The sequence below is a fragment of the Gallus gallus genome, chromosome 8 (genome assembly GCF_016699485.2).
Source record: "Gallus gallus isolate bGalGal1 chromosome 8, bGalGal1.mat.broiler.GRCg7b, whole genome shotgun sequence".
Taxonomy (NCBI): domain Eukaryota; kingdom Metazoa; phylum Chordata; class Aves; order Galliformes; family Phasianidae; genus Gallus; species Gallus gallus.
Window position 1 is genome coordinate 19,290,039 of NC_052539.1, and position 11,880 is coordinate 19,301,918.

At 47.0% G+C, this 11,880-nt stretch overlaps 1 protein-coding gene across 2 annotated transcripts; it reads right to left on the reverse strand.

Annotated features, from left to right (window-relative positions):
- Nucleotides 1-3,931: 3,931 nt before the first annotated feature.
- PIF1 (PIF1 5'-to-3' DNA helicase) lies at nucleotides 3,932-11,795 on the reverse strand. 2 transcript variants are annotated; one of them, XM_426648.8, is made up of 12 exons: nucleotides 11,285-11,795; nucleotides 10,461-10,566; nucleotides 10,210-10,335; nucleotides 9,961-10,114; nucleotides 9,227-9,341; nucleotides 9,050-9,156; nucleotides 8,524-8,663; nucleotides 7,785-7,891; nucleotides 6,910-6,997; nucleotides 6,198-6,343; nucleotides 4,814-5,005; nucleotides 3,932-4,485 (listed from the first exon to the last, which is right to left on the reverse strand). In XM_426648.8, exons 1-12 carry the CDS (start codon nucleotides 11,753-11,755, stop codon nucleotides 4,429-4,431), a joined length of 1,809 nt encoding a protein of 602 aa, XP_426648.4. In that variant the 5' UTR covers nucleotides 11,756-11,795; the 3' UTR covers nucleotides 3,932-4,428. The 2 variants fall into 2 exon arrangements, with proteins under 2 accessions (XP_426648.4, XP_015146811.1); XM_015291325.4 differs by having other exon boundaries at nucleotides 10,443-10,566.
- Nucleotides 11,796-11,880: the final 85 nt, after the last annotated feature.

Sequence of the window (11,880 nt, forward strand, 5' to 3'; positions counted from 1 at the left end):
GCAAAGCAGACTGTTAATAGTAATTAAAAAAATGCTGTACAACTACAGAAAATAAAGGTATCCCAGTAGTTTATAACAAATACACAGAGATGTAGTTCATATCCGTATCCACTTAGCAGCTGACCAAAAAAATTTAGAACTAAGAGAAAATCCCCTAAAATGCCAGACTTCATGTTACTAAATGAAAATGTTACTAAATAAAAAATAAAAATAAAAAACCCACTGTTTTCTGTCAATGACATTGATATCGTGGTTCTACATTCTTGCAAAGAGATTATCATAAACAATTCAGTAAAAACACGTTAAGTTTTCACTTGGAACACGGTAGGCTCAATTCAGTTGCCAATAGTTTTGTAGGTACCTTTTAAGATGCACTGGGTTCCTATATGGCCTCCAGCTGCCATTCCAGAGGACCTCTCTTAAGTTGTTTGTCACATCTGATAGCCTCCTGTATCAACACCATAACAGATTTTATAAGAATTCAGATAAAATGATTAAATGCTTTTCTAACTTTACTTGTGGTCTGAGACACCCAGCACGGCTTCACCAAAGGCGAATAATGCCTAACCAATCTGCTGATCCTCTACAATGGAGAGATGTCATCAGAGGACAACTGATGTCACCCACCTGAATCCGTGCAAGGCTTTTGGCATGGTCCCACACCACATCCTTATCACTAAATTGGAGATCTATGGATTTGAAGGCTGACCTATTGAGTAGATTAGGAATTGGTTGGATAATCGTAGTCAGAGGGTTGCGATCAACAGCTCTACACCCAGGTGGAGGCTGAGTGGTGTCCCCCAGAGCCTTGATCTTGAGACCAGTGCCCTTCAACATCTTCAATGACAGAGTCAAGGGTACTGAGCGCACCATCAGAAGTTTGTTGATGACACCAGGCTGAGTGGTGTAGTTGATACAACAGAAGGAAGGGATGCCACCCTGAGGGACCTGAACTGGGACCATGAAAACCTCATGAAGTTCAACGATGCCAAGTGATAGGACAAGAGGGAAATGGTACTAAACAAAAAGAAGGAAGACTTAGGTTAGATGTTAGGAAGAAACTATTTACTGGCACAGCTGCCCAGAGAGCTGTGGGTGCCCCATCCCTGGAGGTGCCCAAGGCCAGGCTGGATGGGGCACTGGGCAGCTTGAGCTGGTGGGGACACTCAGCCCATAGCAGGGGGTTGGAACTGAGTGGGCTTTAAGGTCCCTTCCAACCTAAGCTATTTCATGATCCTATTACACTTGTTATCAACTTGTTTTGCAAACAAAACTAGATTTCATGAATTAGTAGCTTAGCTAAGAAAATTCCACCATGTATCCTTATAATTTGTAATGAAAACAAGTATTAAATAATCATACAGGAATAGCAAGACAAATTTTACACATCTAAATGCAATCTTTAGTAATATGGGTCTTTTCTCATACTAATAATACAATTGCTTAGATTTAGCAGCAGAAGACAATTGCATGTCATCAAGCAGTATAATAGAAAATGAGAAACTTTTAATATCTGAGAAAAATGACATTATTAGCATTCATAGCATACCCTATAATGTACCGTATTTCCATTACTTAAGAGTAGCATTTGTTTGATCTATTCGGAGCAATTCTGGATAGGGGGAAGTAATTCATAGACTCAATAATATTACAGCATCTGAGACCAGGAAGAATATCGCTCCCTTTGCTGCTCACCACGGAACGTCTGGGTACAGACTGCAAGGACACATTCACGTTTAATTATTATGAAAATGTCACGTAAAAATGAGGAAGGAGTTAAATCACTGCACAAAGATTTAAACTGGAAGCCAGTGAGGTTTTAATAACGCTCTACATGTGAATTATGTTTCCAATAACACATAAATGTATTATGAAACTTCAGCCAATAAAAAGCAGTTTCCTACAGCTTAATGTATTTGAGAGGAGAATGGCTGTACTCGTGGTAACAGAAATACCAATTATGAATCAAACACATAGTTTAATTCACTTTATTATAGCTGTAGTTATTAAGTTAAGGCAAAAGCCATGCTTAAATACTTTCCCTTCAGTTTGTGAAAGTGGAGAGGCAATATTCATTTTCTCAAATTTATGGGAGCATAATAATTAAACCCCAGCTCCTCTTTGTAGTGCCATGAACCCTCTTGGCTTGCCTCTCATTTTAACACCATTCCAGCCATGCTGCAGGCAACTTCCTACCTCTCTCCTGCTACAGAAACAGCTGTTTCATCACAGACCATTTCCCTTATGACACACCATAGCACCTGCAGCCACACTTCTGCGCCCCAGCATACTCAATGGCACAGATGGTACAAGAAGCTACAGGAGAGGGCAGAGATAAAATTTCAAACAAAATTGATACACTTGTGTGGTGAATGGCGTGTCTGCACCCAGATGTTGGTCAAGGCTGCTGGGAGCCAGACAGGACTTGGTCCGGACAGCTCCACAGTGATCCCATCACAGAGCATCATCTGTGACGTAGTAATAGTTTATTAAGGGAAAAAAGAGGGGCAAAATGTTACTGAAGGAAGGGCAAAATGTCACATGGCAGTGAGAGGTGGGGAAAATAAGTGCAGCAAACAGCCATGTCCAAACCCCTCTTAACGCAACACCTCATCTCCAAAATCCACAAGACAGCAAACAAGCCCAACCCCACAAACCTTTAGGTTACTCATCCAACTTCCCTGTCCCAGATGACTAGGGCTTCCACAGCCTCTGACCACCACTGCAAAGGACATGAAGGGAAGATGGACACAGTGTCAGCTGGTTATCAACACAACAAGAGGAATGAAAGCAAGAACTCAGCCCACTAAGATGGAGGCGGAGAGTTGGCTGAAATAACACACAAAGTGCAAGCGGGACAGCACAGAGGCTTGTGGCCTGGGTGTGCAGCACAAAACAGCAACATAAGGAATGGACCAACTGTGCTACAAGAGGAAGACATGCAGCAAAGGAGGGCACGTGTGCTGCCAGGGGACTAAGAGGTGGCCAGGAAAGGCTGAGGCCAGCATACCATGCCTATGCTCCACATGTGCCACTACAGGAGGAAAGGGCTGAACCTGAGCACCCCCCAGACCCAGTCACCCCAGCTGTACATCACTGCCAAGCCAGCTGGAGAGCACAACCTTCAGGTCAGGAGAGATCACCCATCCCCGTTGCCCTGTGGCACAGGGCCATAGGAGAGTTCAGACTCCTGCCCCAAGCAGGAAGGAGGCTCTAGGAATCCCATGCCCCTGCAGCAATGCTTCAGCATACTGGCATCCTACTGTTCAGGGCTGGGGGCAAACAAAGGTCATGTTTCAGTTTCACCCCAGATGTGAGCAAACTGCTGAAGTCAAGCTCAAACAACAGTCTCCAATTCTTCAAAAAGTGTATTTGTATGTATTCACAGTATCTACAGATACGCACACAGTAAGGGAAGGAGACTTTGAAAGACCAGGGTAGTGGCAGGAACAGCCTGAAGGCTGAGGAGTGGTCTCACCTTGCAGGCTCCAGCCCCCATTGAGAATTCCATCTAACCCCAATCAGACTTCTTTGAAGAAGCAGTGTACCGGTACATCAAGAAGGGGAGAATAAACATGTCTGAATAACTCTTATGTTCTGCTTTTCCTTCCTACAATGCTAACCTCTAGGCCCAGAAGAAAAATAAACCACATTTGAAAAAAAAAAAAAAAAAAAGAAAAGAAAACATTTTGAAGCCTTACCACAGACCTGTTTGTTCTTAGGTTAACCAACAGCTATCCAGTCTCCTTGCCTGGCTTTAAAGACAGCAGCTGCTAAGACTTGCCCTCCAGCCTGCTCAAGCTGCAGAAGCTTTGTTACAGAGACTCCTCTGAAAGATGAATATTTCAGTTGGAAGTTATTTCACTTTAATCCTGCATATTAACTGTTTAAAAACATACCAATTACTTAAGCTTTAAGCAATGCATCAAAATACAAAAAACCAAAGTTTGATTTATTAAGGCTTTTAGAAAAAGGACAGTATATTTGTTCTGTTCATCCCTGCACTTGCTGAAGTAGGCAGTTACAGATTACTTCTCAAGTCCTTGGTCACCTTCCCTCTCTCAACTGCAGTATACTTGAAGAAAAATATCCAAGTTTCACAGTCAAGATATTTGGAGGATGAAATGTAGCCAGGCAGACAGGATAAAAATCATAGGAAGGTCTCTCTGACACATCCTTGTTCAGTATTTCATTTGCTAGTCACATTTGCAGCACAGAAGTACTCAAGACCATGGGCACAGAAAGGGACTATAGAATACTTCTCAATTTCAGAGGAACGGGACTGGGAGATTTCTACATATCCAGAGTCAGTTGAATTAAGGAAAAAAAAAACTTCAACTTCATTTATGGTATCAAATATACTTCACAGCAAGGTTGCTGCAACTCAGCAGTCTGTGCTGACGCCTCACAGAGGCCAGAAGAACACTCTCAGCTGCATTTCCAGTTCTCTTTCCCATCAGTGTCTGGGTGGGTGCGCAGTGAATCCTAATGCAGGAAAAACAAAATACAAGACGTTTCTGGTTTGCCGCTTCGCTTTCTTCCTCTTTAGTCCTTACTGCAAGAGGAGGATCAAAGAATGCCAGCTGTCCCTTTCACCCACATGGCCAGGAGTGTTATACAATCCCAAAACCACACAAGGTATTTTGCCACTGAGAGTTGCCCCAACATATTCCTGTCCCATAGTTGCATCTCTCTTGCCACTACAAGATTTAACTTGAATGATCTTGCTTAGGAACAAAAAGAAGCACCTCAGCCCAGGCATTTAACATCCTGGTTGCACAAGGCACTCTGCTGGTACAGGAATTTTCTTTACCTGGGTTTGAAGTTGGTGACGTTTCAGCTGTCTGTAGAACTGCAACACTGTAGGATCAGCTCTCACTACTTTTGGGTCAAAATCCAGAACACGGAGACCTGCAAGGCTACGGGCTCGGGAAAGGGCTACATAAGCCTGCCCACTTTCAAAGACACGAGACAGGGAGATTTCCACAGAATCTAAAGACATGCCCTATCAAAGAGAGGGAGGAATTAGTCACACAGCAAAACAAAGAAAGCCAAACAAGCAACACAGAACACCGTGTCATAGCAATACTAACATATCCTATGAATTTATCAAAAGGTACCAGGGAGATCCTTTCAGTACCTAAAAGGAGACTGCAAGAAAGATGGGCGCAGATTCTTAGCAGGGTCTGTTTTTATAGGACAAGGGGAAACTCTCTCTCTTCTCTTAGTTTTGAAACATAGATTCAATAAGAAAAAAAGTTGTGCACTTTTCAAACACAAGAAGGGTGATGAGGCACTGGAACATGTTGCCCAGAGAGATGGTGAATGCCTCATCCCTGGAAACATTCAAGAGCAGGCTGGATGGGGCTCTGAGCACCTGATGGAGCTGTAGGTGTCCCTGTTCATTATAGAGGAGTTGGACTAGATGGCCTATAAGCGTTCCTTCCAACTCCAATGATATGACAATTTTATGAGCCTACTATTGTCTGAAACTCCACAAATGCCAGGCACTCAATTCAGCAGGGAAAGAAATTCCACTGTTTTCACTCCTAGTAATTAAGTGGGGGAGAAGTCAGTTTCAAGGAGTCCTCATCAGCCAGACCACCTGAGAGAGAGTTTGGGTTAGAACCAGCAAGCTATCCCAGGAGGCAGCAGAATTTACAACACAGCCTGGGAACAAGCTTATAGGCCTTCTACAGAGAAGTGTTCAAAGTGTGTGAATTATTCTGGAAAAATAGGAAATGTGTTAATTACATTAAAAAAAAAAAAAAGCCAGCACACACCTTTGCAAGCAAAGTGCAGCTCAAACAGAACAGCTATAACTCCTGCAGCTTCCCCAGGTACACAAAGCAAGCTGCAGGATCAGCAGTGCTGATGACTAATAGGGAAACACAGTCTTGACCAGCCCACAGCAGTAACTACTGCTGCTTTCGAGTCCAACACCAACTGTGTAGATGGCAGCACGGTTATGGAAACTCCATAAAGATGGAGTAGCAACACTACTGTCTACCAGACTAAGCTTATAGACAATTATCATGGACAGAAGAGATGTGGTCTTCTTTGCAACAAGAGATACACAACCTAGAGCTTTTCTATGACAAGTTTATTCTCCAGTTTTACCAGCAACATAAGCACTCCCAGAAAATAAGGCTTATGATACTCTAAAAGTCTACAGACTGTTGTAGAAATGCACTCACCTGGCTCTTGTGAATGGAAATGGCCCATGCCAATTTTAGGGGCAACTGCTGGCGACTCAGATGAACTCCTGATGGCCCCTTGAAGAGCCACCTCTCCATTTTGATGACTTGTGTGACTCCACAGAGAAACCTTACCTTGGGCAGCCCTGTGGGAATGGGAATAGGAGGAAAATAAGAGCACGTTCCTGGCATTTATCAGCAGGAAGCCATACAATTTAAGAACAGGTTTTCCTCTTCCTCACACTAGTATTCCATCAATTTTAGGCCTGTATTAAAAAAAATCCCATATCAAAACAGAACAACCCACCCCACTCACTAAGTAGGACATTCTGAAATGACATTTGGGACATGAGCAGGAGAGTTATATCCAGCTAGTTTATCAGTTGAGATACCTGCAGTGTGTATTTTCTCTGTAACAGAACAATACTCTCTGAAGGAAAAAAAAAACCCACACACCACAACTTGATTCAACAACACTGAAATAAATGCAAATGAGTATACATATCTGAACAGTAAAGAAAGCAGACACAGGATGCCTTACAAACAGCTACAACTGATGTACCGTATCACAACAGCCCAGGAGAGCCACTAACATTTTGCTGCAGAGAAGCTCTCTTCCCTGCTTTCCCTTACATTATTCTTAACAAACAGTAAAGAAAATTAAGAAGACATCAGCACGGCAGTAGTATTTTTAAAATATAGTTTACTTTACCCTTCTGTTCAGTTTCAAATCCTACAACAACTCCTCGTGCTCCATTCACCAGCCCTTGAGACACGTCCAGATTCTTAGCTAGCATCACCTACAGAGATCAAGGAGAGGGGAAAACAAATCTCTTAGTGTGCTGGCTTTCTAGTCTGTTCAGTCACTTTCAGCTAAGCTTCTAGCCAGAAGGCATCAGCATCGCCACATCATTCTATTGCAGATTGGAGCACAATCTCTAATTTAACTGAAGCTGCTTCACAGCCTTCCCTTCCTAGGATTCCCAGCTACAACAGTCTCAGCAGTGAACACTTTTCAGCTGATTTTCTGTCCACAGCTGCAACCTCAGATGCAGGGAAGTGATTTATCCCTCCCAAATGCCAACAAACATAGATGATTGTGGAAGAAGCAGAGGAAAACCTTCCCAAGGCAAAGCATCACCCAGTGGTTCTTCTTCAACATAATCCTGCATCCTTTCCACTCTGTCAGCCTCAGATCACAGCAAGATAACCAGTACAGCATATTTGGCAATCTACGCCTTACTCTTACAGGTCAGGAAGACTGCTGTATCCAAGGCTGAGACGCCAAGCAAGGAACCTATGTTCTGCTTCTGGGCCTGATAAGAAATATATGTGTAAGTTACTGTAGTCACCATGGTCCACAGGACACACACCTGCGCTCAAACCAAGTCATTCTTCTGCCTGGGTTACGAGCAAGAAGGATACTGAGATCAGACTAATCTGTCCAGTCTTATGTTGGCTTGGCATGGTTGTTCCTTGCAGAATGTGTATTCTACAAATTAATCTATATTTAGCTGTTATACCTTCATTTTGCTTATGCCATTTGATCTGCTGGTCTTTCCCAAACAAACGTGTACACACACTCACCTGAGCTCCGACCTTGAGCTCAACTCTACCACCCACAGGACACTGATCATCAATTAACTTCACTAGCATTGGGTCACTGTCCAAAGCCTCAAAAGTGTGCAGATCTCCTATGAAGTAAAAAAAAAAAAAAGTAGTGACCAATTACAACTATCAGACATAAGCTACACTGTATTTGCAGGAGTCTCAGCGTTTATTTTTTTTGCAGCAATTCCTCTTATAGTGACAGAGGAGAATGGATGTTAAGGGCCTTGGGTGCAAGCTTGACACATCTAACACCAGAAAGCTCACTGTTACCTCCCTTCCCAACATACCTGCCAGAGCATTAGAAGGCTTGGAAATTAAGGACCAGCAGTAAGCAGGATCTGACCAACTACCATTTCAAGCATATGACCAGTTTCACACTGGATCTCCAAAGAGGTCTAAGGAGGAATCCTTGGGCCAGATGGGCCAGGAATGAAATAAGCCTTAACTCAAACAGTGTCTGGTTTAATGCATGGACTTTCTGAGATTCTATACAAGGAAGCAGGGATATGGATGCAGTATCCACCACACCTCACAGAAAGCAATCAGCTCACCGAGAAAAAATAAAGTATATTTAAAAAGGGAAAAAAATTCCCCTGGCAGCTCAACTCCAACGTGTACAGCTCAGGCTGTGACAGAACTTCACCTCCTCTTATCACCACGGTATCCCTGCTCAGAGCTCAGCCCTGAAGCCAGCAGCTTTCTGCACAGAATTCACCTGAGAGCTGTCGTAAGCGTCTCTCGTTAGTCAGTTCTACATCATCTTTGTGGGTGCAGAGCCGTGTAGCCAGGATCCCATCGTGCTCTGACCTGTTAGTAGCTGTATGCAGCAGCAGGCTGATAACCTCCTCTGTGCACCTGGTGACCAGGAAGAGGACACTGTTATTTGCAGTGATCAGGGATAGTTCTCGAGCAGCAGTGACTTCCACAGAGCCACATCAGGTTTTAAAGCTCTGGTCTCTAGAGAGAGTGGTGGACAAAAGTAACTACAGAAAGTGCAAGAGTGCATCCCAGCCCATCCCCAGCTCAATACCCCTTGCATTCCCTATCAGAAGTTGCAAAGGGACACTTTAGAAAGTGTTTCTTCCTTACCTAGCACCATATCATAGACCCCCTTACACTGACTAAGGCATTCATAGCTATTTCCCCCAGCCACACATCCCTCACAGAGCATGAGGGAGATGTGAGCAATGGCTCCATCAGCAGGGAGCAGAGTCATGAAACAGAGTCGAGTTTCTGCTCACCTGCCTAAACGGACTGCACTCAGCAGCGAAATGAAGGTCTTATCTGTCTGTCTTCGCACTTCAGTCAGCTCCATGTTTATGTGGATGCATTTCCTCCAGCTCTTTGCCTGGCAAATCATTCTCTTGTTAAGAAAGGAAATGCAAATGATGAGGATAAGCTCAGGGACAGCTTTGTACCTGGAAGCAGAACGTGGTTTCTTCATTCGCCTTGCAGACTGGGGGCAGCTGCAAGAAGTCCCCACAGATGATGAGCTGAATTCCTCCAAAAGGCTCATCTCGTTTTCTCACTGCCCTAAAAGGGAAGAAAGAGACGTTTTGAATGTCCTCCAGGGCCTGAACACAGCCAAGTCTCAGAAGTTATTTCTCAGCCTGTCAGCAGGTTCCATCACCCTCATTAAAGGACTGTTATTCTTAGCTGTGTCAGAAGAGATAAATTAATCAATATTATTACAAGACATTCGTCTTTGTCTGTCCAACCAAAGCACCATTGCCAGTCTTCGTGATTCAGTAGCTGTTATAATACAGTTGCCTCTTGCTCCTCACTGTTCAGACAGTATTCACATGGAGTGAGAAAGCACAGAGAGCTGAAATGCATCTTGGAGTCACAGTAAATACAGCAAACTTAGTTGAGGTAGCAACAGAGAACTGATAGGAACAGCATAAATAGACAACTGTGCCCTGGACTCAGCTCTATGGATGGAAACTGCAACCAGAACAGACACAGCCGGGAGGATGGGGACACAATCAAAAGCTATCTCATAAAAAAATCTGTCTTAATGCTGGCTGCATTTTCAGACTTACCTCCAGACATCCCAATGGCTGCTTTGTATCCAACAACAAAACCATAGGAAGGAAGCAACCTGAGAGTGTAGGGAAATTCATGCCTGTTGTTTGACCTGACACCCACTCACCTTGCCACTGCCTCCAGCTTGTCAAAGAACTTGCCATCCACCATAGAGATCTCATCGATGATTAAACGCTGGCAGGCCAGCCAGTGCTGCCGCACCCCGGGTCTCTCCGCCAGCTGGATGCACTGCTCCAGTGGTGCCTTCCCAGAGCCTATACCTGCCAGGAGAGAAACAAGCAAACTCTGGGAAGTTTCGGGCTGTTTGGGATGAGAGCAGAAGCCCCCAGCCCCTTGCTGCCTGGCCAAACATTACCTGCAAAGGCATGGAGTGTGGTGCCACCGATGTGGCAAGCTGCCACTCCAGTGCTGGCTGTAGCATAGGTGCTGTTAGGAGGGAGGGAGCCCACGATCTTCTTCAGCAGGAATGACTTCCCAGTCCCTGGGAGAGGTAGATAGAGAACACTGCTTTTACCAAGGTGTCATAGGGCTGCAGGGGACCATCACTGCAGGGTGCAGAGAGTAGCAGCTTGGCACTGAGGTCTTTACCCAAACACAGCCTTTCACCTGCACAGCCAGTGAAGAAGACACTCTTCCCGCTGCGCACAGCGCCCAGCACCGCCTCCTGCTCCACTGACAGCCGGGCAGGGGGCCGCCTCTCTGCACGGGGCACCTGTGGGACGGAAGCACGGTGGACTCTTTGTGAGGAACTGAATCATGGAATCATACAGGTAGGAGAAGACTTCTGAGATCATCCAGTCCAACCACCAACACACCCCTCCATGCCCACTGACCACAGCCCTCAGTGCCACATCCCCACAGTTCTGGAATACCTCCAGGGATGGCGACCCCACCACCTCCCTGGGCAGCTGTGCCGCCGCATCACCACTCTTTATGAGAAGAAATTGTTCTTAATATCCAACCTGAATCTCCTCTGGCACAACTTAAGGCCATCACCTCACATCCTATCACTGTTACCTGGGAGAAGAGGCCGACCTCCACATCACCACGAGCTCACTTCAGGGCACTGTAAAGTGATGAGGAGGTTCGGGAAGGCCTTTCCTCCCAACTGAACAATCCCAGTTCCCTCAGCCTCTCCCAGGAACACCGGTGCTCCAGACCCTTCACAACTCCATTGCCCTTCCCCGGACGCACTTCAGGGCCTCGATGCCCTGAGGGGATTGTACTGACAGGCCCAGAACTGAACACAGCACTCGAGGTGCGGCCGAGCACAGGAGGTCGATCGCCTCTTGTCCTTTCTGGCTGCACTGTTGCTGACGCGAGCCGGGATGCCTTATCGGCCACCCGGGCACGCTGCTGATTCGCGTTCAGCCGCTGTCAGCCCGTACCCGCAGGTCCTTTCCCCGCCGCCCCCCCGTCCGAGGCCTCACCTCCGCCGGACGCTCCCCGCCGCCGCGGTCCCGCACGGGGTCACGCCGCAGGTCGCGCTCCTGCAGCGGGCTGATAACGGAGAAGGCCGGCGGCGGGCGACCCAACAGGCGGGGCTGGCGCGGCGTACCCCGCGGCCCGGCGGCCAACTTGAGCTTCAGGAGGCGGAGGAAGCGGCGCAGGGCGTCGGGCGGGCAGTCGGAGAGCAGCACCTGGGCGCCGCCCGGGCCCACCCGCACCGCCGCGCGGCCCTCCCCCGCGAAACGCGTGAAAAGCCGCACGGCGTCGCCTCCCAGCGCGAAGCTGAGCGCCGTCGCCTCCCCCCCGCCGCCGGCCACGCGCAGCACCGGCTGCCGCAGCTCGTCGCGGCCCAGCAGCACCAGCGCGCCCCGCAGCACGCGGCGCAGAGGGCCCGCGCCCCCCGGCAGCGGCCGCTCCACGACGGCGGTGCAGCGCAGCTCCGCGTCCCCCATCGCGGTGCCGCCGGGGTCGCTCCGCCGCCCGTTCAAACTCGCCGCGTGGAGCCGCCGTCCAATCAGCGCCGGGAGCTTTAATTCGACATCCAATAGGAGACGAGAGAGGAAACCGGCGGAGGAGG